The sequence below is a fragment of the Rissa tridactyla genome, chromosome 7, assembly GCF_028500815.1.
Source record: "Rissa tridactyla isolate bRisTri1 chromosome 7, bRisTri1.patW.cur.20221130, whole genome shotgun sequence".
Taxonomy (NCBI): Eukaryota; Metazoa; Chordata; class Aves; order Charadriiformes; family Laridae; genus Rissa; species Rissa tridactyla.
This window is the reverse complement of record NC_071472.1, coordinates 48014374-48041979: the sequence shown is the minus strand read 5'-3', so window position 1 is coordinate 48041979 and position 27606 is coordinate 48014374. Positions and strand designations below refer to the sequence as shown.

General features: G+C 57.4%; 1 protein-coding gene across 8 annotated transcripts in view; it reads left to right on the top strand.

Annotated features, from left to right (window-relative positions):
• Window positions 1-27606, top strand: part of RAP1GAP2 (RAP1 GTPase activating protein 2) — an 84537-nt gene that overhangs the window by 35314 nt on the left and 21617 nt on the right. For all 8 annotated transcript variants that reach the window (XM_054208601.1, XM_054208603.1, XM_054208600.1 and 5 more), the window contains one exon: window positions 20530-20614. In XM_054208601.1, coding sequence (XP_054064576.1) covers window positions 20530-20614 — 85 coding nt within the window. The remainder of the gene's footprint in view (window positions 1-20529; window positions 20615-27606) is intronic.

Here is a 27606-nt window from a genome sequence, read left to right as displayed (position 1 = left end):
AGCAGTGGCTTTCTGCAGCTGGGCTCAGGGACACGGGTGGGCATCCCCTGTTGCTGCAGGAGGAGCAGCGCTGGCTGGTCCTGCACCTCTCCCGGCGTTGCCCTGCCCATGGCTCATAAGAGCCCCTGCAGGGTGGAGGGCGGCTCTCCTGCAAATGCTGGGCTCCAGTGAGTGGTCCCCCAGGAACATGACCCTTCTGCCCGAGCCCCCCCCCGCTCCCCCCTCCATTGCCGGAGGTCCCCTCCCTGCTCCTGCATCCCTCACAGCATCCTCAGGAAGGAGCATCGCTTGTCTGAGGTTAAACTTTGTGCCTAATCCTGAGCTCACCAGCTGGATGCTGATGGCAGTTGATTGGAATAACAGCTTCAGGGATGGTCTTTGTTCTGCTCAGGGAGCTGGGGAAGGACCAGGGGCTAAGGAGGGTGCTGGTGGCGCTGGAAGCATTGGGCGTGTGGCTGATGTTAGTTTGCTGTGCATCCTGAATCTGGCTTTATTAGTGATGCTAATGATAAATGATGGCATTTAGTTCACTGATTTGCTAGTAAAATTTAAAGGATCTGCTCATGCTGTAAAGACTTATTTCCTCTGCTGATTTGATCAAATTTAATTGAATGCAGAAATCTTGGAGCTCATCTCTTCAGAAAGCATTCGTTCATAGGGAAAAATACCCCAAATTATCAAGAATATGATTTCCGTGTAATTGTGGTGCTGTCACAGGCATGACTACCTTGTAGTGTGTTTAACCATCAGGAGTGATACAGTGTCTCAAGGGAGCAAACTGGGCAGGGGCTGGTGCTGCACCGGGGCTCCCCACGCGCCTGCCTTCCCCCCTCTGCCCCTGACTCACCGCCCGGCTTTCTCTGGCTCCCTTCGCCTCCCCCGGCCACCTTTTTCCTGTCTGCACAATGGATTTGGTTTGTCACGGAGTGAGCTGGCCCCGCAGTGTGCCGAGGAGCCGTGTGGGTGCCGCTCTGCGGGCCGGCGCTGAAGCTGGGGGGCGGCTCAGCACCACAACACCACTCTCGTGCCGAGGTCCCGGGGTGCGTGTGCTGGGGAGGTGCTTTCTGAGAGCTCCTTGTCAAAGCTGTGTCTCTCTGGGGGCTGCTGAAGGAGGAATGGTTCCAAAAATAAAACCATGAGAACCTATAGATAGACATATAGGTGCACGTATGTAGATATCTGGGGATATGTAGACAGAAAGATACCTGTACATCCTCCTGCATAAGGCGGATCCAGCCCTCTCAGCGCCCTGGACCATCAGCGATGGTTTTATGCTGAACACAGACCGGAGAAGTGCAGGTTCCCGTCTGACCCCGGTGTTTGTGCTGGCGAGCGGTGCCGCAGGAGCCCTGCGTGAAGAGCTCTGCTCCCGTTTGCGTGGCCGCGCTCAGGCGCCGAGGTTTTCTTTGCAAGTCACAATTATCATTTTGGTAATGATAATCCTCCCGGGCTGGGTGAGCCCTCACTGCCACGGGTCACTGCGGCTCCCGTGGCGCTGCCAGCTGCATGCAACTGATGAGCCCCGAAAGGCAGAATGTGCACTTTGGGTGACGCTTCATCCTGAGCAGGCTAATTAAGTGGGAGGGGACTGGGGGGGGCACTTCTCGTTAGGCTTTTTTCTTATTAGTCCCCTCAGGGAGCGGGGGACTGGTGCATCCCTGCCCTCGGTGGGAGCTGGGGCTGGCGTTGGCTTTCCTGGTGCGTGCCTCACAGTGCCCATCCTGCCCTGCCCGGAGCTGGGCCACCAGAGGAAATGAGTGAGTGGATAATTTGCAGCTCATCTAATTAAAAGGCTGTGGTTTCGAAGGCTGGTCAGGGAAGTGGCGCTGAATGAGCTGCTCGCCACTGTCTGGGGACGAGGCCCCCGTACCGGTGTGTGCCAAGTGCGGGGGCGAAGGGACTGGCCCCCATGGACCTGGGGGGCATGGTGGGAGCGGGGGCACATCGCTGGCTGCGGCTGGCGGAGCGGGCACAGACGAGACCCGGGCTCTGCTGTGCAAATCCCAGCAGCTCTCGCGCTTGAGCAAACAGCCATTCGTTTGACCTCCCGCCAGCCTGTTAAGTAGGCAAATATTTGCTGCTTCCTCCTCTCGGCCGCTCGGCGGAAGGGAAGGGGCGATGGAAGGGGCATCGTGCTGGTCGCACGGCGGGCAGGTCCCCTGCGGTGGTACAGGTCGCCTGTCTGGGGCACAAATAGCCCCGTTGTGACATCCACTTTCAGTCTTTTGTGCTCAAAGTTTAATTGCTGTGCTAACACAGAGATACCTTAGTTTATACTCTGCTATTGCCATGTACCCTCAAAGGGCTGCTGGTACCACCCTGTGCAGAAGTGTTCAGCTGGATTTCGTGGCAAAACCCTTCCATCCTGCTCCGCGCTGTCCCTCAGAGCCCATCCCATACACAGCCACGCCTGATCCCTGGTTTTCCACCAGTTCTTATTATATCAGTTTGAGTGCTCTAAGAAACGTCAGCCCACTTCAGGTGTATTTTAAAGCCTGATTAACAAACACGAACGTAGCAGCAGTGACGTGGTGCTTGGCATCATCCGCGTGCTCTGCAGCGATTAACCGTTTCATCATGACACCCTGGAGACTGTACGACCCTGAGCAGGGACGGTGCAGGGAGCGGGTGCTACCAGCTCCTTCCTTTGCTGCTGCTCCTGGGCGTCTGCTCTGGTCACCCAAAGGGGCTGCGTAACTTGCTGGGGCTGGGATCCGTTGGGATCCATTCACTGTGGACTTTTATAATTTTTTAAATTTTTTTTTTTTTTTTTTTTTTTTTTAGTACTGGTGTGTGCTCAGAGGTGCTGGGAGGTGCTTTCGGTGCTGCTGCCCGCTGGTCTCACCCTTCTGCTGCGCAAACACAGCGAGGGGACGTCAGGAGATGCAGCGAAAGCCCTGTCCCACCTCCAGGGAAACGGTGGCTTGGGCAGAGGGTGCAGCCAAAACGGGGTCTGGGGCCCGCTAAGCCCCCCGTTATTTTTAGGTCACCTTTTGTGATCGCTGTACATACTGAGATCTCTTGTCTCTGAGCCCCTCTAACTGCAGAGTGGGTGCCCGGGTGCCCCCATGCTGCCCTCTGCCCCCCCCAGCCCAGCCCCTGGCTTGCCCCCCCAGCCCTTTTGGCCCTTCCGATGGCTCTCAGACCCCGCCGGTGGTGCTGGCTCCTTCTTCATGGGGTGCAAGGCCTGGCTGAGCCGTGGCTGTCTTCTGCAGCGAGGGGTCGTTCGCTCATAATGAATTTTCGTTCGTTTGCTGTGGCTTTGATTGCTTTCCCTGCTTTTTTCCTGGGAAGGCTGATAATTGCGCCGGGGAGATGGAACATCGCGGGCCACGCTCAGCCCCACCTCAGGCAAAAGGTCGATGCTTGTGTGACGGGGACAGGCTCTGGATGGGGGACAAGCCCATCGCGTTGGCTCCCAGTCAAGCTGGGCAGATAAATTCCTTTTTGCACGTCATCAACCTTGTGGTTCCGTGCGGCGGCAGCGCCGGGGCGCGGGGGCTGCCAGGGCCTGTGCAGCATGGCGCGGTGGGGCAGCCTCGCCAACGGGAGCCGGGAGAGCTGGGTCTGCCCCGACGCATCAGCCCCTCTCCCATCACCCTAAATTGACAAGGTGCTAATGTCGCTGGTGCCGTATCGCACTCGTCTCGCGCCGTTTCAGGAGATAAAACTGCTGTGTTCTGTCTCTGCACTGCCTATACGGGGGAGCCGGCTTTGTGCTTTCTTGATATTTCCTCTATGTCTTCCTAACCGAAGCCATAAAATAAATCTCTAATCACCTTACGTAGGGCTGGATGTAACATAATCTAAAGCTCTATTTCTCGTGATACTTCTCTAAAACTGGATGCACTCTTATCCTCTTCCTGCAGCGCCGCTTGAAACGCTATCATCGCTTTCTCCTGAGTTTGCAAGCTCCCAAATCCTTTTCTTCCCATGCCAGGGAAATTGGGATGTGACCGCTCCTTTGCGGAGAATCGGTTACTATTTTTGTCTCTCAGTCCGTGCTGCTTCAGCTCCTTTTGTTCCTCTCTGGCTCCTGGTCCCGGTTGCTGGTGCAGGCGCCCCCGCTCCCAGCTCTCCCACCTGGGCAGTGTGGGCGCCCGCGTCCCCCTCGGGTTGGGGGAAGCACCCACTGGGGTCTATGGGTGATGCTGGGGGTGGTGGGGAAAGGGACCCGGGGGTGCTGGGGAAGGGTCCTAGGGATGCTGGGCAAAAGTCCCTGGGGTGTTGGGGAAGGGTGCCTGGGCAGAGCTCTTGTCGCCCCGTCGGCCGCCACGGCTTGCCGCCACGTTGTCTTGTCGCCATGTCGGCCTGCGGGGAGGCCATGCCTCCAGCTTGGCGGTGACAAATGCCTGGCATAATTCGTGTATTTCTGGCTCTGTCCCTCGTGAGTGAGGGAACCAGAAATATCTCCCGCAAAGGGAGGCGCAGAGGGCGGCGGGGCCTCATCCTGCACCGTCTGAGGAGGCAGCGCCGCGGCTGCGTCCGGAGGAGCCCCGAGTCGGCGGAGCCGGGCTGGGCTGTGCGTGCCGCTCAGGTGTGAGCCTCGGGGAAATGCACCCGTGGGCGGCTCGGGAAGGTCGATGGGCTGCTCTGACCCAGGGGGTGATTTCATCTCACTGCAGCATTAATGGAAAAGCCAAAGTTATTCCATAAATGTGTGGCTTCTTAATAATATTAAGTGTCATTTATTCACAGGAGATTCGGTAATATCAGGGATGAAGGCTTGATCTTGTCACAATCTGGTATTTTCAGATCCTTCTTTCTTAGCAGAATGGCCAGAAGAAAATGCCAGGCTTTGCATAAATGAGCCAGCCACCCAGGTGATTTATTAATCACGGCGTGTAATTGTCCTAACCTGCCGTGAGCTCTCACCAGCCCCCGGGGACCCGGCTTCCTAGTCAGCTGCCAAACTGTTTTCTCTGAAGCAAAAACGTCAGGGCATTTTTAAAGAGATATTTATTTCTTCATAAAACAGCGGCAGCTGCTTAACGGGGAGGTTATTATCCCACTGCAGAGGTAGTACTGAATTCTAAAGGAAGGATGGAGATTGAGGAGCCCAGGAACGCTGGTGGAGGGAGGGATGGAGCTCCACAGTCTCTGGTCCGGGCTCCATCGCAGACTGGGCTGATCCTACTGAGCTCGGCTCGGCTGCGGCTCCCTCCAGCCGAGCCTGGAAAACCTCCATGGATGGGGAACTGGCAGCCCTTCGGGACCTCTTCCAGGGCCCACCCAACCTCCTCGCTTTTCCCGATTTCCAGTCTAAGCCTCTCAGGCTGCAGCTTTGTCTTGGGAGTCGTCCTGTGGCGCGTCTGTGCAGACATGGGCTGGAGGGTTTTTGTGGGTGTTGGCCCCGAGGGGGTGTCCCTCGCAAACCTGCAGGAAGGGGATGTTCTGGTGGCATCACTGCGGGAACCGGAGCCTGCCCAGAGTCACCCCAGCCCCACGGAGCTGGGGGACAAGGCGTGGGGCTGGGGACATGCACTGCAGAGGTACGGAGAAGGGCACGGGTAAAGTACTTGTCCCTTGCTGGGATGCGTTTGATGGGATCCTCTCGTGGAGAGAGTCGAGGCTGAGCTGGGGACACACACCATGGCTGATGCGCTGCAGGAGCCAAGGAGACCTGGCTCTGCTCCCAGGTCAGGGTGCCTTAGCGACCCGCAGTGCCGTGCCTGCGCTGGCCACGCGATGCAGCTTGCCGTGCCCGTGCTGGCCATGTGGTGCAGCTCGCCATGGCTGCAGCTCGCCGTGCCCGCCCTGCTCCTGCTCCTCCCTGTGTCAAGCAGAGCCCATGGCTGTGAACAGGCTGTGCCGTCCCTTTGCAAGGAGGACCCGCTGGCTGAAGAGGGGAGAGCCCCAGGCGCTGGGGAGGGCAGGCGGGGGCAGGGGCTGTTCAGATACACTGGCGCTGCCACCTCCTCTGCCTCCCTTGGCATCCCTGGCATCCTGCCCCGGCCTGTCCTGGAGCCTTTGATCCTGTGGCAGAACACAAGAAATAGAGGGTAGGTTCTTTGGGGAGCCACGGCAGCCACAGATGATGTCTCCGGGAGCTGGAGGTCCCTGGTGCCCTTTGCCCAGATCTCCGAGGAAGCCCCTCCTGGGAAGGTGTTGCCATCACCAGATGGGACCTTCTCTGTGCTGGGGTAGGGGAGCAAAGGGGACTCCGGCGCTTCCCTCATGGCCCTTTGTGCAGGAGAGGGGGCGGCTCCATAGAATAATTTAGGTTGGAAAAGACCCTTGGGATCATTGAGTCCAACCATCAACCCCACTCTGCAAAGTTCTCCCCTACACCACATCCCCCTAACACTACATCTAAACGACTCTTAAACACATTCAGGGATGGTGACTCCACCACCTCCCTGGGCAGCCTATTCCAGGGTCTGACCACTCTTTCTGTGAGGAATTTTTTCCTAATGTCCGGTCTAAACCTACCCTGTTGCAGCTTGAAGCCATTCCCTCTTGTTCCGTCGCTAATTACCTGTGAGAAGAGACCAGCACCAATCTCTCGACAATGTCCTTTCAAGTAGTTGTAGAGAGTGATGAGGTCTCCCCTCAGCCTCCTCTTCCTCAGACTAAACAGTCCCAGCTCCTTCAATCGCTCCTCATAAGATTTATTCTCCAGGCCCTTCACCAGCTTCGTTGCCCTCCTCTGCACTCGCTCCAGCACCTCGATATCTCTCTCGTATTGAGGTGCCCAAAACTGGACACAATACTCAAGGAGTGGCCTCACCAGTGCTGAGCACAGGGGGACAATCACCTCCCTCCTTCTGCTGGTCACACTGTTTCTAATACAAGCCAGGATGGCACGGCTGCAACTGGGTACCGAGCGCCCACCGCGTGGCCCCGCGCCGTTTATTGTCTTGCCCTCGCCCTGTAAATTACAGATCAGCTGCACCGAAGTCCAGAAGAAATTGATCACGGCGCGGGCTCATTTGCCGTATTTGGGTGGAGAAGAAAATGTGGCTGAGGGTGTCTGCTCAAAGCGATTCTCTATTTCCAAATATGAGAGAATTGAACATCTTTAAAAATCAATACAAAGCCACTTCAGCATAAAACAAGAGGAGATTAATACTTTACTTGTCTGGAAAAGGGGAAGAGAGACGGTGGAAAATGTCTCCAGAGAGAGAGACTCAATGAAATTCGAAGCCGCCTGTTTAATGCGAGAGGTAAAAGGTTTAAAATTAAAACCCCTCCCCCTCCATTAACTGGAAGCTAATGAGGTGCTGCAGAATTGGTATAACTTGGCATGGAAATGGGTTCTAATTTCTTTTCTTTTTTTTTTTTTTTGCTATGCCTGAGAAATTTGTCAGACTGATGATTTCTGCTTGAAAGGAAGCAGCCAGGTATTTTCTGCAAGAACAAAGAGATTTGTTGATCCAACAAAAACTTTGTTTAAAAGCTTCACAGTGCAAGTTGAGCGCTGTTCCCTGCCAGCGGGGATGAGGGGAGCACCAGGGTTTAACAGAATTCTTTCCTCTTACCAATTCGCCTTCTCTCACCATCCCCCCCGTGGTTTGGCAGCGTCCGATGTCGCGCTGAGGAGGCAGACACGCGTTTTGGGGGTGTTTTGGGGATGGGTGGGGCTTTTCCTGGTGGGAGAGCGGGGACCCTGGCACTCGTCTGCTGGAATTGCTGTGCTGGAGAGCCCTTCTGCTGCCTCTGCCTTCCCAGGGAGGTCTGCTGAAATACAAAAAACACTAATCTGGGATTTAAGTTTGGATCTTGACTCGCTGAAGCGCTACCCGTGTGCGGCGCGGGTCAGTGTGGACGGGGTGGTGACGGCTGAGCTGCCGTCGGGTTCTGCTGGGGTGAATTCATGCGGCGTGTTGACAAAAATAACGTCGTGCGTATTTTTTTTTTTTATCTGATTTACAGTAGAATGCGTGAAGAGATTACAGTGATGATGGGGTTTTTGGTGAATTTGAATACATCTGACTAGCGATTGTGCCGAAACGTTGTGATGGAGAAGGCCGGAGCTAGGGCTCCGTGGGTGCCCTGACCGTGGCGGCAGGGGCTGGCAGGCAGGAGGAGGAGGCAACTCGGTGCCAGATGTGCTCCATGGCCACGGCGAGCTGTTTGCTTCCGAGCAAACACATTTATTATGGACTTTTCCAGGAGAGCCCCACGCGCTGTTAATGATTGACTGCCCCAGCCCGGGGGGTTTCCAGGCAGCTCCTGCCCCGTGGCCCGTCGAGGCTGGGGAGCCGCTGCTCTGTGGGTGCCAGCCTCCCCGGTGGGCAAGGAGCGGGGGGACATTCTCCCTGTCTTTCCCCAGGAGCTGCTGCGGTGGGGTGGGCCCTGCAGCCCATGCCCCCCTCCCCCAGCTGCCTGTTTGCAGCAGGGTCCCCCCAAAAGCCCTGACCCATCGGCTGTGACAGTTTGCCGAAGAGTCGTGCCGGGGGTCCTGTACCCCGCTGCCAGCCGGGGGTTGTGCTGCCCCTGCTGTAAGGCCAGGCTGTCAGAGCAGAGCCAGGGGAACGCTGCCACGGGCTCGACCAGGCGCCGCGGTGGGATAATTAGGAGTTCTCTGAGGCTGGGCACAAAGACGTGGAGCATCGGTGGGTTCTGGGCAAAACCGATGGAGGAATGGAGTTTCACCTTCACGTTCTCGTACATGCCTACAGCATGGACTGACTTTTCACCCCTCTAGCAAGGAACACGCTCAAAATGCTGTCGCTAGTCCTGTGTCTAACTCCCGTGAAAATTAAACTTGCAGAGGAGGAAGGTGAGATGGGGGGCGGCGGGGGGGGGGCAGAGAGACCCGGGTGTTTTATCACCATGGCAACAAAGACTTCCAGGGAAAGGTGCTGAGGTTTGAAGTAGATCATTTACAGTTTACCTAATAAAAAAAAAATAAATATATATGTTTCCTGGAACAAGCCGTGTGCCAGCTCCCCCGTGCGCCAGGCGAGCCGGAGGGCTCGTGCTGCCGTGCCGCTCCCAGACCTGGCTCCCTGCGGCTCTGCTGCGGGGAGGGATGCTCATCCCTGGCACGAGCGCAGCGGGCGCCTGGCTTGGCCCGGCTCTGAGCCGTCCCATCCGGGAAAGGCTTGCTAAGGTCTGAGAAAGGGCAGAAGAAAACGTTTGCAAGGCAGGAGCGGATCCTTCCCTCTGTCTGTATTTTAAAGAGGCTGTGATAGAACTTCACCCCTTTAAAGCACTTGGTGTATGGGTGACGGCAAAGGCTGTTTTCATGGAAACCCCGGCATAGTCACCATCCCTCGAGGTATTTAAAAGATTTGTAGACGTGGCACTTGGGGACATGGTTTAGTAGGACATGGCAGTGTTAGGTTTACAGTTGAACTTGATGATCTTCATACCATTCTGTGATTCTGTGGGTTGGAAGAGACCTTTAAAGATTGTCCAACAGACCAAGGTTGCAAGGGGTTTCCACCATCTGCGTACTCCACGCCCCTGGACTTCCACAGAAATTGTGAGAACAGGGATTTTAAATCCCAATCTGTTCAGCCTTCACTGCACCCCCGAGCCTTCTTGTGATCCTTCTGTTGCTGGAGAAGGTCTAAAGAAGGGCCACCAAGACGATCCAAGGACCGGGAAGCCTGATGTATAAATAAGGCTGGGAGAACTGGGTTTGTTCAGCCTTGAGAAAAGAAGGCTCAGGGGAGACCTTGTCACCGTGTTCCAGTATTTCAAGGGTGGATATAAAGAAGATGGAGGCTCCCTTTTTGCAAGGAATAACATGGAAAAGATGAGGGGTAACAGGTACAAGTTATTCCTGGGGAGATTCTGATTGGGCACACGAGGAAGATTTTTCCCAGTGAGAACAATCAGCCATTGGAATAATCTCCCTAAAGAAGGGGTGGATTCCCCATCACTGGCCACTTCTAAGGTTTGGCTGGCCACGGTGCTGGGCCATCTTGTCTAGACTGTGCTTTGGCCGAGAAAGATTGGACCGGATGATCCTTGATGTCCCTTCCAACCTGTGATTTTGGGATTCTGTGATTACACGATTCCAGGATTCTGTGCTTCTATGATTGTGTCTGTGAGTCTAGGATTCTGTGATTTCATGATTCCATGATTCTAGGATACCATGATTCCAGAATTCTGTGACTCTATGATTCTAGGATTCCATGATTCTGGGATTCTAGGATTCCATGATTCTAGGATTCTGTGACAATGATTCCAGGATGCCATGATTCTGGGATTCTGTGATTCCATGATTCTAGGATCCTGTGAGTATGATTCCATGATTCTGGGATTCCATGATTCTAGGATTCTGCGACTATGATTCCAGGATGCCATGATTCTGGGATTCTGTGATTCCATGATTCTAGGATACCATGATTCCAGAATTCTGTGACTCTATGATTCTAGGATTCCATGATTCTGGGATTCTAGGATTCTGTGACTCTGTGATTCCAGGATTCTAGGATTCCATGATTCTAGGATTCTGTGACTATGATTCCAGGATGCCATGATTCTGGGATTCTGTGATTCCATGATTCTAGGATCCTGTGAGTATGATTCCATGATTCGGTGATTCCATGATTCTAGGATCCTGTGACTATGATTCCAGGATGCCATGATCCTGGGATTCCATGATTCTAGGATCCTGTGACTATGGTTCCAGGATGCCATGATTCTGGGATTCTGTGATTCCATGATTCTAGGATCCTGTGACTATGATTCCAGGATTCTATGATTCTGTGATTCTAGGATTCTGTGATTCCATGATTCTAGGATTCTGTGACTATGATTCTAGGATTCTATGATTCCACGATTCTAGGATTCTGTGACTATGATTCCAGGATGCCATGATTCTGGGATTCCATGATGCTAGGACCCTGTGACTACGATTCTAGGCTTCTGTGATTCCACGATTCTAGGCTTCCGTGCTTCTAGCATTCCAATGATTCCACGATTCTGGGATTCCAGCATTCAAGGATTCTGAGACTCCATAATTCCGGGACTCCACGAATCCGGGATTCTCGGAGTCCGTGTGATGCTCTAGCATCCTGCGACTCTCTAATCCCCCACCCAGCCTCACGCCCCAGCGCTGCCGACACCAAAACCGACTCCCCCCGCCCCAACTCCCTTTCATTTCCTGCGCTCAACCCGACCTGCAGAGCCGGGGGGGGGAGGCTCGTAGCCCAACCCGTGCCCATCGCGGCGGCGGGGAGCGCGCAGGGCGGCGCGGACGGGGACGCGGGCGCGTCCGCGCCCGCGTCCCCGTCCGCGCCGCCCTGCGCGCTCCCCGCCGCCGCCCCGCCGAGGGCTGGCAGCTGAAATCGGCGGCGACAGGGGGGTGTGTGTGTGTGGTGTGGGGGGGGGGGGGAGGGCGGGGGCTTGGGTTGGGATAAAAAATAGCTGCCATGTCCCGACCGAGCGATAGGATGCATTCCCGGCGGGCGGGAATCCGAGCGGCCGTGGTACTGATCGGGCTGCTGCACCGCTCCCGCAGGCAGAGCAAGGAGAAGAGGTTTGTCCCCCGAGGTTGTGTGTGTGTGTGTGTGTTGGGGGGGGAGTGGGGGGGTGGGGGGGTGGGAAATGAGGATTTGGGAGGGGGTGGTGGTACCCCAGAAGCGTGCGATAGGCGTGGGGGGGTGGTGGTGGTGTGGGCAGTCGGTGAACCCCGACACCCGCTGCTTCTCCTTGTAGGAGCCCCCGAAAGGGAGCGTTCTCTCTCTTTCTCTCTCTTTTTCGGGGAGCGCCGCGTTCCGCAGAAACTGCTTTAACTCGGCTCAACAGCTTTGTCCCTTTCTCGCCCGGCGAACAGCTGACAAACGGTTTCATCTTTCATTGACTAAGCCGCGGATTGTACTTTATGTTCAACTTTGTGTGGCGAGGAAATAGCCTGTTCGCAATATTGTGTTAGCTGGCATCTGCTCTCGCTTTTCTTCCCCCACCTCTCCCGTCCCCCCACCCCCCCTACCCCAGCTCATTACGGGGAGTTGCTGTTTGCTTCAAAGATTTACCCTGCTCTGATTTATGCCGCGCGTCCTCGGTCAGGGAGTTCTCTCTCCTCCAGGGCTGTGCTGCTCTGGCAACTTTGTTGTTAAAAATAGTAAGAAATATGCACCCAAACCTCGGGGGCGTGCATACCTCCAGTTTGGGGTGGAAGCGATGTGGGCACTGCTGCGGATTGAGGGATTTTTGGTGTTTTGGTTTTTTTTTTTTTTTTTTTCTTTTTGGTTCGATTTGTAATTTTGTACCAAAACGATATGAATGAAGAATTGATTATCCGGAATCTTTATTGTAAAGTTTCCCCCTGCCCCCCAGTCTGTGAGCCTGAAAAACCAGAGGGAGATGAAGGGGGTGAAGCTTTGGCTCTTCCTCCACCTGCAGTTTTGGGTCACAGAGTCCGTACCCCATTGCTCGGTGCCGCTGCCGTGGGTGCTTTGCCTTGGACAACAGGCGCCCTCGAGAGCAGGATTTTAGTGATGCTTTTGTGGCTTAATGGTGGCCTTCCCGTATAGTTTATCTGGCTGTTGTTGTTTGGGATATTTTTTTGTCCTTTACTGCGCTTTTAGGTAGATCACCAAAGCGGAACAGCTAGAACAAACCAGCCCGCGGGTCCTGGTGGTCCTGAGCAGGCAGCAGAGGTGGATGCTCACCTGAGCCGTGGCTGTGCCCGCTCTCCTGCCCTGCCCCGTCTGGGATGCGGGGTGTGGGGGCTGCCTTGGGGTGCCCCGGTGGGCTCGGCCATTCCCGTCCCTGCTGTTGCCCCTTGGATTTTGGCTCATTTAGCCCAGGCCTGTCCCTGCTGTAGCTCTGCCCGTGGGCCGCAGGCTCCAGCTGTGGGCCAGCATGTTTCAGAGGGGCTGGCTGGCTTGGGGGCAGTTGGGGCCCCCGTTACCCCCCCAGCGCCCCGTGGTTTGGAGCCTCTTTTCCTGCTTGCTCCCGCGCACATCAACCCCGCTGGAACTCGTCGGCCATCCCTTTGCCACTCACACTGGGCAAGACGTTTCCCAGAGCCGTCTCTCCCCGAGGTACCAGCTTTCTGTGAGTGAGCTGAGCGTGCGACTTGAGGGCTGGGAGAGACTCTGGCTCTCAGCTCTCACAGAGATCTGCCCGCTGATGGGCGACTCTGGGGAGGGGTTAAAATTTTTTTTCCCCACTATCATGTTGAGCACAAAACCAAAGAACGGTGCAGCTCTTGCTGCGGGGTTTACTGAGGACAACGAGAGTCACACAGACATCTCAAGGGGAGAACGAGACCCTGAGGAGGTTTTTCTCCTGTCAGCTGTGGACTGAGGAGCCTTCATGGGAGCGATTGCAAGAATTCAAGCAGCGCTTTACGGTGGCTGCTTCGTCTTATGCAAGCTGCCAGGGCCATCAAAGTGACATAATCTGCAGGAAAAGGAAGGGGCTGCTAGCGGCATCGTCAAAAGGGACTCTGTTCCTCCACCTGCTCCTATTTTCTTTTTTCCTCCTACATTCGGTCTTTGTTCTGCGTTTGCAATTGGATTTTGCTTTACACGAGCCATATGCAAGGCTGGCAGGATCGGTGGCAGCTGCTGAGTCCCTGGTGGCCCATGTCCCTTTCTTGTTAGCAACCCAGCAAAGTGCGGCACAACAAATGGACATCCCCGAGCTCCCCTGGCAGAGCCCGGGGGTCCTTACCTCGCTCCCTGCGCCCTGGGGCTGGAGAGGGCGGCAGGGACGTGCGCCTGGGGCTGGGGGGGCTGCTGTGCTGGGCTCGGGGCTCCTCCTAGCTCAGATCCTGCCCCACAAACCTAGGATCTGGAACTGAGTATTTTTGTCTAAATGGATTTTCCTGATTGTCCCACGTGCAAGGCAGGTGATGCTGTGGTGGCCGTCTTCTCGTGGGGTGAAGCCGGTGGGTGGGTGCCTCGGTGCGGGTGCACCCCTCCACTCGCTTATCGGTCTCAGCTGTGGCGTAGGCAACTGGGAATAAGGCAAATATCTTTTATTGCTGCTGTTAAGTTTACTGTTTAGTTGAGCGAGGGCTGCTCATGGACAGCCTGTCTCCGGAGCCATTGGGTGAAATCTTTGTACTGCTGAAGTCAGACTTAATCCCTGTTTTTTTCGGTGGGATGTTCACCGGAGCAGCATCCCACAAGTTCTGGGGCTCTCCCTCCTGCTCCATCTCCTGTCCCTGTCCCTGCTGCGGATGCTCGGCGGGGACAGCGGCCCTTCGGCGTCAGTGCCGCCTGCGGTTGGAGACGCTGGTTTCTGGGAGCTGTTCTCTGTAATTTGCAAATTATTGAATCAGCTCAGGAACGGCTGCCCAAGGCTCGCTGCCTTGTGTTTGTCAGGAATCGGATCAGACGAGCCTTCTGGTTTTAAACGGCCCGTGAGTGCCTTGGCTGGTTTACCCAAATGCTGCGGGAAACCACCGCGTCCTCTCTGCTCCCGCAGGTGGGATCAGACAGCAAATCTGCAGATGACAAAAATCGCTTTCCACCGTTATTTGCATCTTGAGCCGTACTTTCCCAGCCAGACCAAGTGGGAAATCCTTGGCCAGCTGGAAAGAGCACAGTGTCTGTAGAGGTGGAGGCAAAGCAGGAGCCATCTCCTCATGTCCCTGGAGCAGGACGGGCAGTGCGCGGTGCAGCAGTGACCCATGCAGCCAGCACGGGCAGCACTGCCCATGCGGGACGCTCCGAACTGTTCTCAACAATATTCTCGGTGCAGAGCAGTAATTAAAGCTAAACTCATTGGCAGTTAAATGTCACCTTGCTCTGAGTGGGGCTTTGGCTCCCGCCTGCGGGAGCCGCGTGGTCAGGGGAGGCTGCGTGCGCACACCGCTGCGGGCTGGCAATTTGCAAATACAGGATTTATTGCGAGAAACCTAGACCAGAAAATGCTGCGCTTTTTCTTTCCTGGCTCTCAGACCTCAGTGCAAGAAGGTAACGCTGCGGGGCAGGGCCAGCCTGAGCCCGGGGCGTAACGAGGTAAATCGGTTCGTCGGGGCAGACGTTGCAGGCGGGGCTCTGCCCTGCGCCTCTTGGCGCCCCGCAGCGTCGCAGCGCTGGGTGCAGGGGATGCACCTGGGCGCGGGGGGGGGGGGGGGCCCTGCAGCAGCGCCTGTCCTCTGCGGGCGACCTCCCCGGGACGAGCGATGATGCAGCGAGATCCTGCCTGCCCGGCGTCCCCGGGATTGGATGCAGAGCTCTTCAAAGTCAGAGCGAGGTGCCTCGCTGGGGCTCTGGCTGCGGATTGCCAGGTGGGAAATCTCAGCGCAGTGCCCTTGGCTCTCTTGCAGAAAAAAAACCCCAAAAGAACCCCAAAAATCCCCAACATGTTTTTGTGTTGGTTTTTTTTTGGCAACTTGTGAGCAGCCGGCTGAGGGCTCCCGGCCGCCTGCGTGCCCGGGGTGTCAGCAGGCACTTGCTGCTGGGGTGTCCCGGGGGGCTCGGTCCCTGCCGTGAGCCGCGTGGGATGGAGAGGAGCCTCCCGCTAAGGCGGGGAGCAGCCGGGGCTCCGCTCCCACCACCCGCCCCGTGACAGGGCTTATCGCAGGGCAGTGCGAGGGTGAGCCGCAATACAGAAGCACAGTCCCCTGTGAAAACTTAAGACACTGGGCGTTGAATATTAAATAAACTAAAAAGGGAGCAGCTGGCAAGGTGATGCCCATCAAGGACAAAAAAATGATGGCTCCAAAAATAGAGGCTGTTAATTTACAGGATGATCTTTGCTGTCCTTCTCAAGGATACAGCATCTAGACAGGCTGAACTTGTTGCTGCGGGAGTTTTGCATCTCTTCAGGCCAGGTTTCATCTGCAGAATTAAGCGTAGGCATAAAGGTAACCTGCAATGCTCCGTGTTTAATTTACACAGCGTAACAAAAGGTAGAGCTAACCACTTAGTGTGAGACGCTTTGCCGTGTCAGATAATATGTTGACATCTCCCCTTCCCACGCATAATTTATATGAACGTACCGTGTCAATTTGGAGCCTGTCTGGTAAATCCGATGAACAAAACAAGAAGGTGGGATGCATTAGTAGTTTTTCATTAGGCTTTAGGGTGAGAAAGCGGGAGGGAAGCATGTGCCCGGAGGCAGGGGGTCGGCTGGGAGAGCTCGGGGCCTCCGGGGGTCGCGGCAGCGCTGCCTCTGTACCGAACAGAGTGTTTTAATCAGAATTTCAGTATGGCAATGGGGTTTACCAAATTCAGGATACAAATTTGTAGGCGCTTTTGGGATGTGATCAGGGATGCTCTAAAGACAAGAGAAAGACTTCACCTGCCCTCGCTGTGTTGGGAACTCGCCAGCGTTACAAACCCAGTGCCCGCACACTCAAAATGGGGGGAAAATCCCTCTTTGCCCCCCCTCCCCCTCCCTTTGGGAGAAGCATGGGCTGTGCCTGCCTGGTGGGGTCATGGCAGCGGGGTCCCCCCCGGCACCCCCCTGGCTGCAGCCCCGCCCCCAGGGGGAATGGGGACCCATGCCGGGATGGCAGGGCTGATCTCAGGTCTCCGTTAGGGAACCCTGCAGTTGGGCCTGCGTAAATGCATTAAGGTATTTCCTTAATTAGATTTACTAAGTATGCAGGGTTCTAATTCTTTCTTTTCCTTCTCTCTTAATTTGCCTAATGAGAAAAACAAGGAAATAAAATTACAATAACGATGCCCGCGTTGCCTTCCAGGAAGGCGGGTGCCTGGCCATGCAGCTCCGGAGGATGCTCTTGTCTATTCCCCGCGCTGACCCCCAGCCATGGCCAGGTGCTGGGTGCTGTGGGGGGACCCGTGAGCACCGTGCTGTGATCTTTGGTTACATTATCGACCCTCGAGCCGGGCGTCTGCCCCGCTGCCCGGGAGAGGTGAGTGGGGAGTGACCACAGAGGCCGTTTATTGGAGCAGTGCCATGCCAAGGGCAGGCTTCAGCTCATCGTGCTGCTCCCGCTGTCCTTCCCCACCCCGTCCCCTCCCCGCTGCCTCATGGTCCTCTCGCCTCCTGTCTGTGCTCTGGCTGTTCAGGCAGGTGACGCGTTTTCTTCTTGCGTGGTGCCGTCCTGGTGCGTGGCTCTTCAAAAGCCGTCAGCCCCTTGGGAAGGATAACGTAGAGCGCGCTGGGGGCCGTGGGGTGAGCCGTCCTGCTGCACAGGGAGGCAGTGATGCTCGCACGCCGTGGCATCCCCAGGCCTGTCACTGGCTTCGCAGGGAAGCCCCCCGGGGGGATGAGTGTCCTGGGGCCACTTCCCGGGGCCCCTGCTGTAGGTGGGAGCCGGTGTGGGCACTGCAGGGAGCTGCACGGCATCCCCCGGCCCCAGTCCTCGCCGGGGGGAGTGCTGGGGACCTTTCGGACTCTGCAGACCCTGGGGTACCCCTGGGGCTGCCGGGGGCCGGGTCCCGGCGTAGGACTGCCCTGGGCGTCCGCTGGCTCCGGCAGCCTCTTCAGGGGAGATCCCCGGGGGCTGCCTCTCCGCGCGAGCACGCCGGCGCACAGATAGGGATGTGCTAATCTTCCTCATGATTCATTTATCATCCCGTGAGGGTAATCTGTTTGGGAATTAGGCTGATGGCCCTTGACCCCATAGCTGACGGCAGACTGAATCACCCCAGTCAGTGGTTGCAGTTTAACATAACGTATTTCCAGTGCACGGAGGCTAATTACAAGCAGTGGCTGGTGAATGGGTTTGTTTTGCTCTCCCCGGAATTGCGGGAGCAGTTCCAGCAGTTCGGCCCCAAAGAAGCAATCAGCATGTGACAGAGGAACACGTTGTTAAGTGTCGTGTGAGTGATTTTATAATACTTAGAATATGATGCTATGGCAACCTGTTACAAATCCCAGATCAAATAAATTTATTTGTGTGCATCCCTGTAACTTTAATCTTTGCGAAGTCTGATACGTTTTATGCCTTTGAGGCCACTGTGCAGATTAGTGCAATCAGGCAGAGCTCAGGGTTCAAAGCAAGGAGAGCAAAGGATGAGTGGTTTGCTCCAGATCAGGCTGTGCTTTAGCGTCCTAGAAAGTCAAAGAGCAAGCAGTAAAAATCTGTCATCCTCGGCGTTTTTTTCAGCAGAGGAGTCATGGTGAGTTTGCGGAGAGGAGAAAGGGAAGGAGCGGGTGGGCAGGACATGAATTCTGCTATTCCCCATGCATGGTCCCGCATCGTTTTAATTCATTTCTTGCATTGAAAAACTGGAAGATGCTAAGAGCTTAAGTGAGATGTAATAATGTAAGGCAAAAAAAAAAAGAACATATATTGGTTTAATGTAATGTAAAATATCAGTCCTTGGTCCGGGTTCACGCTTGGTCAGAAACTGCTGGGTATTTCCCCCAGTGACTCCATCTGCGGCTGCGTTGCTGGCCCAGCCCTCAGTGCCCTGCGGCTGCGATGGGGATGGGGACGGGTGCTGCGGGTTCCGCTTTGCCTTTGCCCCTCGCAGCTGTGGGGAGCTTTTGGCTCCGCTCCCCCCTCTCCATTGTGTTGCAGCCCAGAGGCCAAAAAGTCCCCTTTCCCGCTGCCTGCGGCTGCCCGCGCCCCAGGAGAGCCCGGCAGGATTGGCTGAGTCCCGATGGCCGCATTAGCCCTGCTGGGTCCCTGTGAGCCGGGTCCCTGTGTGCCAGTGGCCAGTCTCGGCTGCGGCTCTGCCCGGCGTGGTGGTGTGTCATCCTGCCCCATGCCGTGCTGGTCCCCCCATGCCGTGCCTGGGCTGGTCTCATGCCTCCAGGACAGGTTTATGGGCTTGAGCTCCAGCCCTGAATTTCCCCCAACATGTAGCCGATGTTCCCCTGGCTACAGCCAAAGTCCATTAATTCTTGTTCCTTGGTCGTTGACTAATGAGAACTATCGATCTGTGTCCTGTTGGTCCTCCCCTTCCCTCGGTCACAGGCGCTGGTGGCTCCCTGCTGCTCCTGTCCCCAGACGTGCAGTACGTTCCCAGCACGGGCGGGCAGCTGGCAGCCCCCCAACCAAACCTAACCGTGCTGGCCGCGGGGATGGGGCTCCATGGCACTGCCGGCTCCGGCTGCTCACCACTGCTCTGCCATGAAGCCAGTCCTGCAACGACAGGGAGGGACGCCAAATCCCTGGTGTGGGCAGGCTGGGACCCTGCAGCGAGGGGCTGTAGCTGGGCGGGAGGCTGCGGTGCCCTCCTGCAACCTGCAGTGTGCAGGGGGCTTTCTCCTAAATGCTTATCTACGTGCATACGTGTGTGTGTGTGTGTGTGTGTGTGTGTATGTACATCTGTGTGTTTCGAGATGGAGTCAGGTTTCATCAGGATCAGAGGTCTATTAGCTGGAGCAGTTGTGCAGACAGGCAGGAAGAGCAGGAGCCGGCCCTCCTCGTGCTCCGCTTCAGTCTCCTTAGCAGGGACGCGGCCGAACGGCTGCTCCTTCGCTCACACAGGCGACGCTGGGGTTTTGCACCCACTGTGGCACCAGTGGTCTTGGAGAAAACTTGCCTGCAGTGCCCGCAGCATCCCCGCTGCCTCCCCGCAGCACACCCGCTGCACCCCCACAGCATCCCTGCGGCGCACGGCCCAGCCGAGGAGGGGCTGCGGGCACCCGAGCCACCCCCGTGACCAGCATGTGGTTGTCACCTGCTGTCAGGAGAGACGGGGCTGGCGGAGGAGGGCAGGCGCCGCAGGAGGTGGGGTGCACACCCTCGGGCAGGAGCCGCGTTTTTTGGAGAGGGCCCCAGAGGGCATTGGTACCCGGCTGCTGTGCACGCCAAGCCGTGCCGTGCCGTGCCATCCCGGGGCGGGCTGCTATGGGAACCAAACCTCATTACTGCGAGATAAACAGTTGGACATTTTGGCCCGGTTTCTGCAGGACTAACCTGGCAGGGACGAGAGGAAACTGAATTAAATCTCAGATTTTCAGACTCCCAGAGCAGCATCTGGCAGTACCGCTGCGAGCGGTGGCTTGGTTGTCTGCCTGGGAAGCTGTTGCTGTGACAGGGACAGGGTGTTTTTATCAGATGATCGGCGGGGGGGCTGAGGTCGCGCCTTTTCAAGGCTGGGGGGCTCTCGTGTGATACTTTTGTGGCAGGTCCGCGGCATGGGGGCTGCTCCTGACTTCCCTGGGGTCCTGTGTCCTCAGAACACCTTTCACTGCCTCCAGATTTAGCATGTAGGTGCCCTGTGGTGGAGCTGCCCTCGGCTGGGCGCTGCCAAACCCGTGCTGGGGCGTCCCTGGGTTTTACGCCGGCATCATCGAGCCACAAGCCTCCTCCGCCATCCATGGCGCCCGGGCTACCGGGAGGCCGATGGGCCGTGGATCCTGCCCAGGGAGAGGGTGCCAGATGGAGGGAAACCGTGGGGACAGGTTGTCATAGAAACCCATCGCTGCTGTCCCCGCACCGCGTCCGGCACAGCCCCGCACCACCAGCCCCGCGGCTGGGCTCTGGTGGCTGCCCGGGGGTGGAGACCGGGCGTTCGGTGGGGCAGCGAGGGGTCCCGGCCCGCCCTGGGCACGGGCTCTACAGATGACTTTTATCATCATCTTGTGCTGTCTGTCTGTTTTTTTCTCAGATTCAAGATACTATTTTACAGGCGGCCTGCACGCCCGTGGCTTTGACAAAGATAAGCCCTTATCTCCCACCTCGCGCTCTTGCTCGGGGCACGGGGGAAGCTGACGCGCCTGCCTTTGGTTTTTCAGGAAACAGGAGCTGCTGAACAGCACGGATGTGACCATCCCGGACCGGCCGCTGTCCCCCCCCCTCACCGCCCCGCCGACCATGAAGGTAAGTGCGCGGGCGACGCCGCGCTGGGCTGTGGGCGCGCAGTCCAGCCGAGGTGCCGGTTTTGGAAAGTGAAGCTGGTGAGGAGCAGCACTTCCAACGCAGCGGCTGTAGGATTGGGGCTGTTCCCGAGGGAGCAGCAGTAGGTGGTTTCTGGAGTTCAGCCTGCAGCGTGTTCCGACACCCGTGGCGGCGGCGGGGCGTGCGTGCCGGCGGGCGCCCGCCTGCACCACCGCTCCCCTTACGCAATCCCCAGCGGCGATGCCAGGCAGGGTGCAGAATCCCAGTGCTGTTAGCCTTCTGATAACCCCCCTGGGCGCCGCGGCGGGCGGCTGCTTGCCAACACGAGGCAGACGGCGTGTCCCCATCAGGCGGGCGCTGCTGGCAGGGTCCAACCCACCGCTCGTTCCTGCTGGCACTGCTCGGCCGCTGCCTTTTGCCGTGGGGGACATGCAGGTCGTGGGACACAACGCTTCCCTGCCCATGCCAGGCTGCCTCAACAGGGCTCTGCCCCTCCTGCAGTTTTCCCAAAGCCAATGGGAGAAGGTCAGGAGCAACCTGGCCGGACCTGGGAGCTGGTCCTGCGTGAGCTGGCGTTGGCCGAGCACCTCCCCAGCTCCAGCTCGCGGGTGTTTCACTCAAATGGTCTCAAGCGAGCGGGGAGCGCGCAGCCCTGTGCCGAGCAGGGCGATGCGGAGAGCTGGGGCAGTGACCTGGGGCAAAGCTTCAGGGCCAATTCGGCTAAAGAGGATAAAATACAACCAAAAGCACCTTCTGTCAGAGTAAACCGAGAAATTTCTGTGATACTGGCGTTTCCAGACAAAGGCAGTTGTAGCTCTTCTCCCTGAGTTGCTGCAGAGCGCTCAATATGCTGCCACCCGGGAAATTACTCATTAAGCTGGAGAAGATGAGACGAGCGTGAAGATTCCGAGGTGGCTGAGAACCTGCTTAAATGGTTGTTAAGAGCAAGTGGGCTTGGAAATAGAGTATTGAGTCGGAGGAGTTTATTAGTGGGGCTTCTGATAATTTGGCTTATTTAGGGTTTTGTGTGTGACCTTGGCGCACAAAGCAGGCAGGAGCTGACACCGTGCACTGGTGACATGAGCTGTGGCACTTTGTTGGGGTGCAGAGGAGGAGGTGGGGGGATCTGAGGCGGGGCGGGGCAGGTTGAAACCTGGAGTGATGGGAGGGAGTGGGGTCGTGGCTCCAGGGAGAGCCTGCCGTCAGCGGGGCATTTTCCTGGGGGCTCTGTGGGACATGGAGGCAAGAGAGGGGATCCCGCCTGCGGTGTGTCCCCGGGGACATGCAGCAGGACGGGTGCGGGAGGTGCCAGCAGCAGAGCGTGCTTCCCGGTCCTCGTGCCGGCAGCGTTCCTGGCCGGCCTTGAGCTGGTGCCTGAGGAGGGGAAGCCAAAGCCGCCGTGCCATTCCCCAGCCTCAGAGGACAAGAAGTTTCCCGGGATGGCGCGGGGCGATGCACAGTCCTGCCAGGGGCTCGGGGGTGTTTCACCTCGGGTGTTGCTGCATCCCGTGGCGGGATGCCCGGACACTCCTGCCTGTGCAGCGCCGGGAAGCAGCAAGTGTCCGTGTTTCTCGCGTGGGCTGTCCCGGACAAGCTCCATGGCCCTGGCCTGCCTGCTCTGCCCCTGCGGGAGGAAACAAATTGGTGGTGCAATTTATTTTGCCTTGCAGAGAGGTGGTAAATTGCTTGGTAACACCTGGCTGGAGTTCAGGCAGGACTTTTGTGACCGTGAGCGCTGCGGTCCCGCAGGGTTCCTGCGGCTCGTCCTGCTGCCGTGCTCCCTCCTGCCTTCCCAGGCGTCACAGCCGCACCTGCGTCCTGAGAGGTTCTGCCTTTGCTCTTGCCCTCGTTGTGTTTTAAATGGAAATTCTGCCTTTAACGAGCCTGAGAGCCGAGCAGGCTGAGCCTGGCTGTGAGGTTGCGGAGGTGACCCCGATGCCAGGGTCTGCGCCCTGCCCGGGTGCTGCTGCAGGAGGGGCTATGGGGGGAGACCCCAGGCACGCCGCAGGCAGGGGGGTGCGGCTGCTCCTCGGCTGGGGCCGGGCGATGCGGGGCAGCGGGAGGGCAGGCTCTCCAGTGATGTCTAAGCTTCAGCTCCAGGCTTCCCTTGGCATGGGAAACTTGGCACGGAGACCTGTGGAAAGCCTGGCATGGAAAAAGTGTGTAATTGCTCCTCCGTATGCTTCAGGTAATGTACGCTCCGCAAAAGCAAATGCTCAGGTCTGGCTTTTCATGCATCTCAGAGACAGCCATTCCTTCTCGCCTCTCTCGGTGGGGGCTGTGGTGGGGGGAGAGGCCGGCGATGGTTTTGGCTGAGGACACACTGGGAGACCGGCCCCCACGGGCAAGGCTGGAGGCTGCCTGTTTCACCTCTGGTTCTTTGTTTTTATAATCATGTAATTAAAGCAATTAAAAGGCGATTACCGATGCGTTCTGCTTTACAGCAGGATTAAAGGGCTCCAGAACCTTTTGCAGATGGTACAGGTTGTCCTTTTGGAAAGGCGAGGCAGAGCTGGGAGCCTCCGACATGTGCTCCCTCCGTCCTTCCCTCCATCCTCGCGGCACTGACGATGGCCGAGCCGCTGCGGTGGCGGCTGCCCGCGCTGGCACCCCAGCCGGGGAGCAGCAGAGGAGGATCATGCATCTTACCTGGACGTTGCTTTGCCAGGCACAGGGAGCTCCAGAGGTGCCAAACAGGAATAAATCCTTCAGGCTGGAGGCTGTCCGTGAGCCACTGGGTTTTGTTTGTGCGTCTGCGTGTTTGGAGCTTCCCTGTGGCCCTGCTGCTGCTTCGGTCTCAGCTGCCTTGGCTCTGGAAAGGCAGGGGCTGGTATGTATTTGCTGACATTTAAGAGATGGAACCGGAGATGCCAGGGAGAGGAGATGTCAGGGATTAAGGAGCCATCAGCTTGACAAAGGGAGACCTGGGGTGACTTTGTGGTTGGGAGCCAGAGACCTGGTCCTTCTGGAGACGGTAGCTGGGTCCCCTGGCTGTCGCAGTCAGCGCAGGGGATGCCGGGCAGTGGCTCCGCGCTGGCGTAGCCGAGTGTGTGATGAGATGCTGTGCAGCATGAGTGGGTTGAGTCAATGTCCTTGGTGCCCATCCTGCTCTGCCCCGCTCTCGTTAGACTTTAAGGTGCTTCCCAGAGATCTGTGCCAGACTTAGGGTCACGGAGAGGGGCGAGGGGTAGGTACGGGCAGCGGGAGCGGGGACAGGAGCAAGTCCCCTGCAGCTGGGGCTGCCCGTCTCCAGCACAGCCATGCTGGCGTTTTGGCCAAAGCAGCCGTGTCCTGCCTCCTCCCCGGCGTTGTTGGGACGGGAAGGCGCTGTTGGTGCTGTGCCCAGCCTGCAGGTCCTGGGTCAGCAGGTCGGGTTGTCCTGAGATGACTCCGAGAGGATTTAAGGTTGGGATTCGTTCAGCTTCTGTGAAGGGCTGTGGCTTTTTTGTGCATGAGGATTTCCAGCTGGAGAGGTCGGGTTTTCTGTCTGCTGCCCAGCGCCTGGTTCCTGCTGCAGCTTTCCTATGCCGGTGCCCTCCCGAGGGGTGCAGCACATCCCCTTCACGGGGCCACGCATCCCCCACCCCGGGCCGTCCATCACCTCCATGGGGCCGTGTCTCCCTCTGTGGGGCCGTGCATCCCCTTGGTGGGGCCGTGCATCCCGGCAGACACCTGCCCGTCCCCTGCAAACCCTCACCCTCTTCCTGCCCAACCAGTTTGGGGCCCTGGGCCTCCCCGGGAGCCACCCTTTGAAATAACAAAGCCGGGGTCCCGCCGTGCCTCTGCCTTGGAGAAACATTAATGAACGGAGGTGGGGCGGGATGGCCGCGCTGCTGCGGGGGGTGACACAGGCGGATGATGGATTTCTTGCGGGGTTTGCTGGTGAGTGCTGTGCGACAGCTGGGGCGGGCGCTGGGCAGGGCTTGGCTCCCCCGCAATCCATCCTTGGCGGCTCCTGCCCACTGCGGGGTTTTCCTTCTGGGTGTCATTTTCTTAGGAAACCTCCAAAGCGGGCACTCGCTGCGGCTTCTGCTCCAAGCGCTCCTCGGTCGCAGGTCCTGGCTCCCTAAACTCACCCCGGGGTGCTGGGGCAGTTGGATGGACACTGTGCGCCCCAGCTGGTCCCCTTCGGACCTGGAGTCTTGCCTGGTGCTGGTGGAGAGGAATCCTCTACTTCTCTGTGCTGAAGCACCGGGATGTGGCTGCACGTCCCCCCTCATGCTGCAGGTGTGGTGTGCTCAGTGGTGAGGGGTGAGGACGTGCGAGCAGGAAAGAAAGAGCAGAAAAGGAGTGGTATAGTTGCTATTAAGTATTTTGCATTTCTGAGGTTATCAGGCCGAGCTACCGGGCAGGTTTGTCCCGCCAAAGGCGGCGGGGACGCGGCCACCCGCTCTGGCAGTGCTTTGGTTGCAGTTGAGAGGCAGAAGCAGGTTTAGGTTGGGGCGGCCGGTCTGGGCGACCCCAGCGGGGCGAGCGTCCCTGTTCCCGCGCTGGGCCCGCGGCCGGTGACACTGCTTGGCCAGTGACATTGCTTCGACACTGCTTCCTGCCAGGCGTCACAAAGCTGCGATTGTCTCCGCTATAATTACCAAAATATTTGTGGCCCTGTAAAGCTTGGCCTCAAGTATGCATAAATCCCTGCAGGGCGCAGACTGCTGTCTGCTTCACGGAATACGCGCTCCGGTTTTCTGTAGCAGGTGGATGCAGCACTGCTGTGCCTCCGCCTCTCCGGGTCTGGCTGCCGGCAGAGTGGGACCCGGGAACTATTTTAATTGACTCAAAGAGCGTTTGTCCATCACAGAGACCTGAAGACAAACGGAATCTAAACTAAGCTCAAAATAAGGAAAAGCCTTTTTAAACTGCTCCCGGCTTTGGGCGCAGAGCTCTTCTGAGCCCAGGGTTTGTTTTTCCTGATGTGGGTGCAGTAGATAAAAACGGGGCATAGTCTGAAGCTGGCAGCAGGGGCAGGGCTGCTCCCAAGGCATGGCAGTCCCCGCCTGTGTTGGCGGCGGCTTTCCCCCATCCCAGCTGGTGTAACCGAGAGCAGTCACTGGGCTGCCCATGCCATAAAACTAACCTTTGCTCGCCACATTTATGAAAAGAAAATCTCTCCGAGGTTTTCATTTGGTCTTTGATTTTCATTTCTTCGTCTCCTCCCCTCTTTTTTTGTTTTTTCTCTCTTTTTTGTCTTTTGAGAAAGTTCAGCCTATTCTAAGAGCTCGCCAAAGATCACCCCCCCGCCCCGTGCCTTTCTCCTTGGTGCTGTGACCCCTTCTGCCCCAGATCTCACATCCCTCCTCTGCAAACCCTTCCTGATAGCCAACAGCATTGGAGCTGTGGATCCCACTTTCTGCTCTCCCTCCTGGACCATCAGCATCTGCCCTGGCCGCAGCCTCTCCGCGGCCGCATAAGCCGGGAGCCCATCCGCGGCGGGTGGCCAGGAGCAAACACGGGTTCGAGATGTGGCACGAGGATGGGGGAGCGGAGGGACGGGGCTGCTGCGTCGTGTCTCCAGAAAAGCCACTTACTAGTTGTCGTGGGTTAACCCCAGCCGACGATCAGGACCACACAGCTGCTCACTCACCCCCTTGGTGGGATGGGGGAGAGAATCAGAACAGTAAAAGTGAGAAAACTCATGGGTGAAGATAAAGGCAGTTTAATCGGTAGAGCGAAAGCCACACACACACAAGCAAAGCAAAACAAGGAATTCATTCCCTGCTCCCCATTGCAGGTGGGTGTCCAGCCATCCCCAGGAAAGCCGGGCTCCATCATGTGTAACGGTGACTTACACATGATGACAAACGTCATCACTCCAAATGTCCCCCCCTTCCTTCTTCTCCCCCAGCTTTATATACTGAGCATGACGTCCCATGGTATGGAATATCCCTTGGGTCAGCTGGGGTCAGCTCTCCCGGCCATGTCCCCTCCCAGCTCCCTGCCCAGCCCAGCGCTGGCGGGGTGGCGTGAGGAGCAGAAAAGACCTTGAGAGAGTAGGAACAACCCAAACCCAAAGTGTACTATCAAAAGTATTTGTCATCCCAAATCCAAACCATAGCACTATACCAGCTGCTAATAAATAAGTTAACTATATCCCAACTGAAACGACGACTCGAGTTTACTGGGAGTGCCCCGACATTTACGGCCATAGTTTGACTAGATAATTTATTTGCGTGTACTTGAGAGCCAGAGAAGCCGGATGAGGGATCAGGATACTCCAGCTGAGGCTGGGTGGCTGCTGTGCCGAAGGGGTGACCCCACAGCTGGCTGCTGCCGGGGCCCCTTCAGGCAGCGCAGGTGGGTGAGGGCAGGGACGGGGCTCCCCGAGTCCCCCCTGCCCGGGAGAAAGCGTGGCTGAGCGGGACGGACGGGGCTTTAGCACCTCTCCTGGAGACGTGGTGGGTGACGGGCTCTACTGGTCTGGTTTTGGTTCTTGTCCCGAAGGATTTCCAAAGGTGCAGGAGCCGCGTGCCCTGCGGGCGCTGCAGCGGCTTGGGGGGTGCTCACGGGGTGCAGAGCCGTGGGCACGGCAGGGGCGGGAGGCAGCAGGCGCTGGGGAGCAGGACGAGCGCCCTGGCTGCGGGGTCCGGCTGCGCTCCAGGGGACCCACACCGGGATTTTAATTGGAGCCCGGGGCTCGCTAATCTCTTTAGTTCGTTTGGGCATTAACCCTGCACTAGGCAGCCCAGCGCTGCGGGCAGCAGCATGGCCGGCGTTCCCACAGCCGGCGAAACGCGGGGGCCGGGGCTTGCACTGTGTGAGGTAAGGGGCTGGGGAGGGCTGCCGTAGGTGCCTCACTTTCTGGAGTGTTTAGTTGCTTTTTTGGATGGATCAGTCTGGGCTTGTTTCATTTCCAAAGGAAGGTTTGTTGCTGCTGTTCGCGTGCGCAGACCCGCTGCTGCCGGGGCCCTGCAGCGGTTACGGACAGAGTCTCTTCTCTCCTTTGTGCTGAGGGCCAGAGCCAGAGTGCCCGGTAC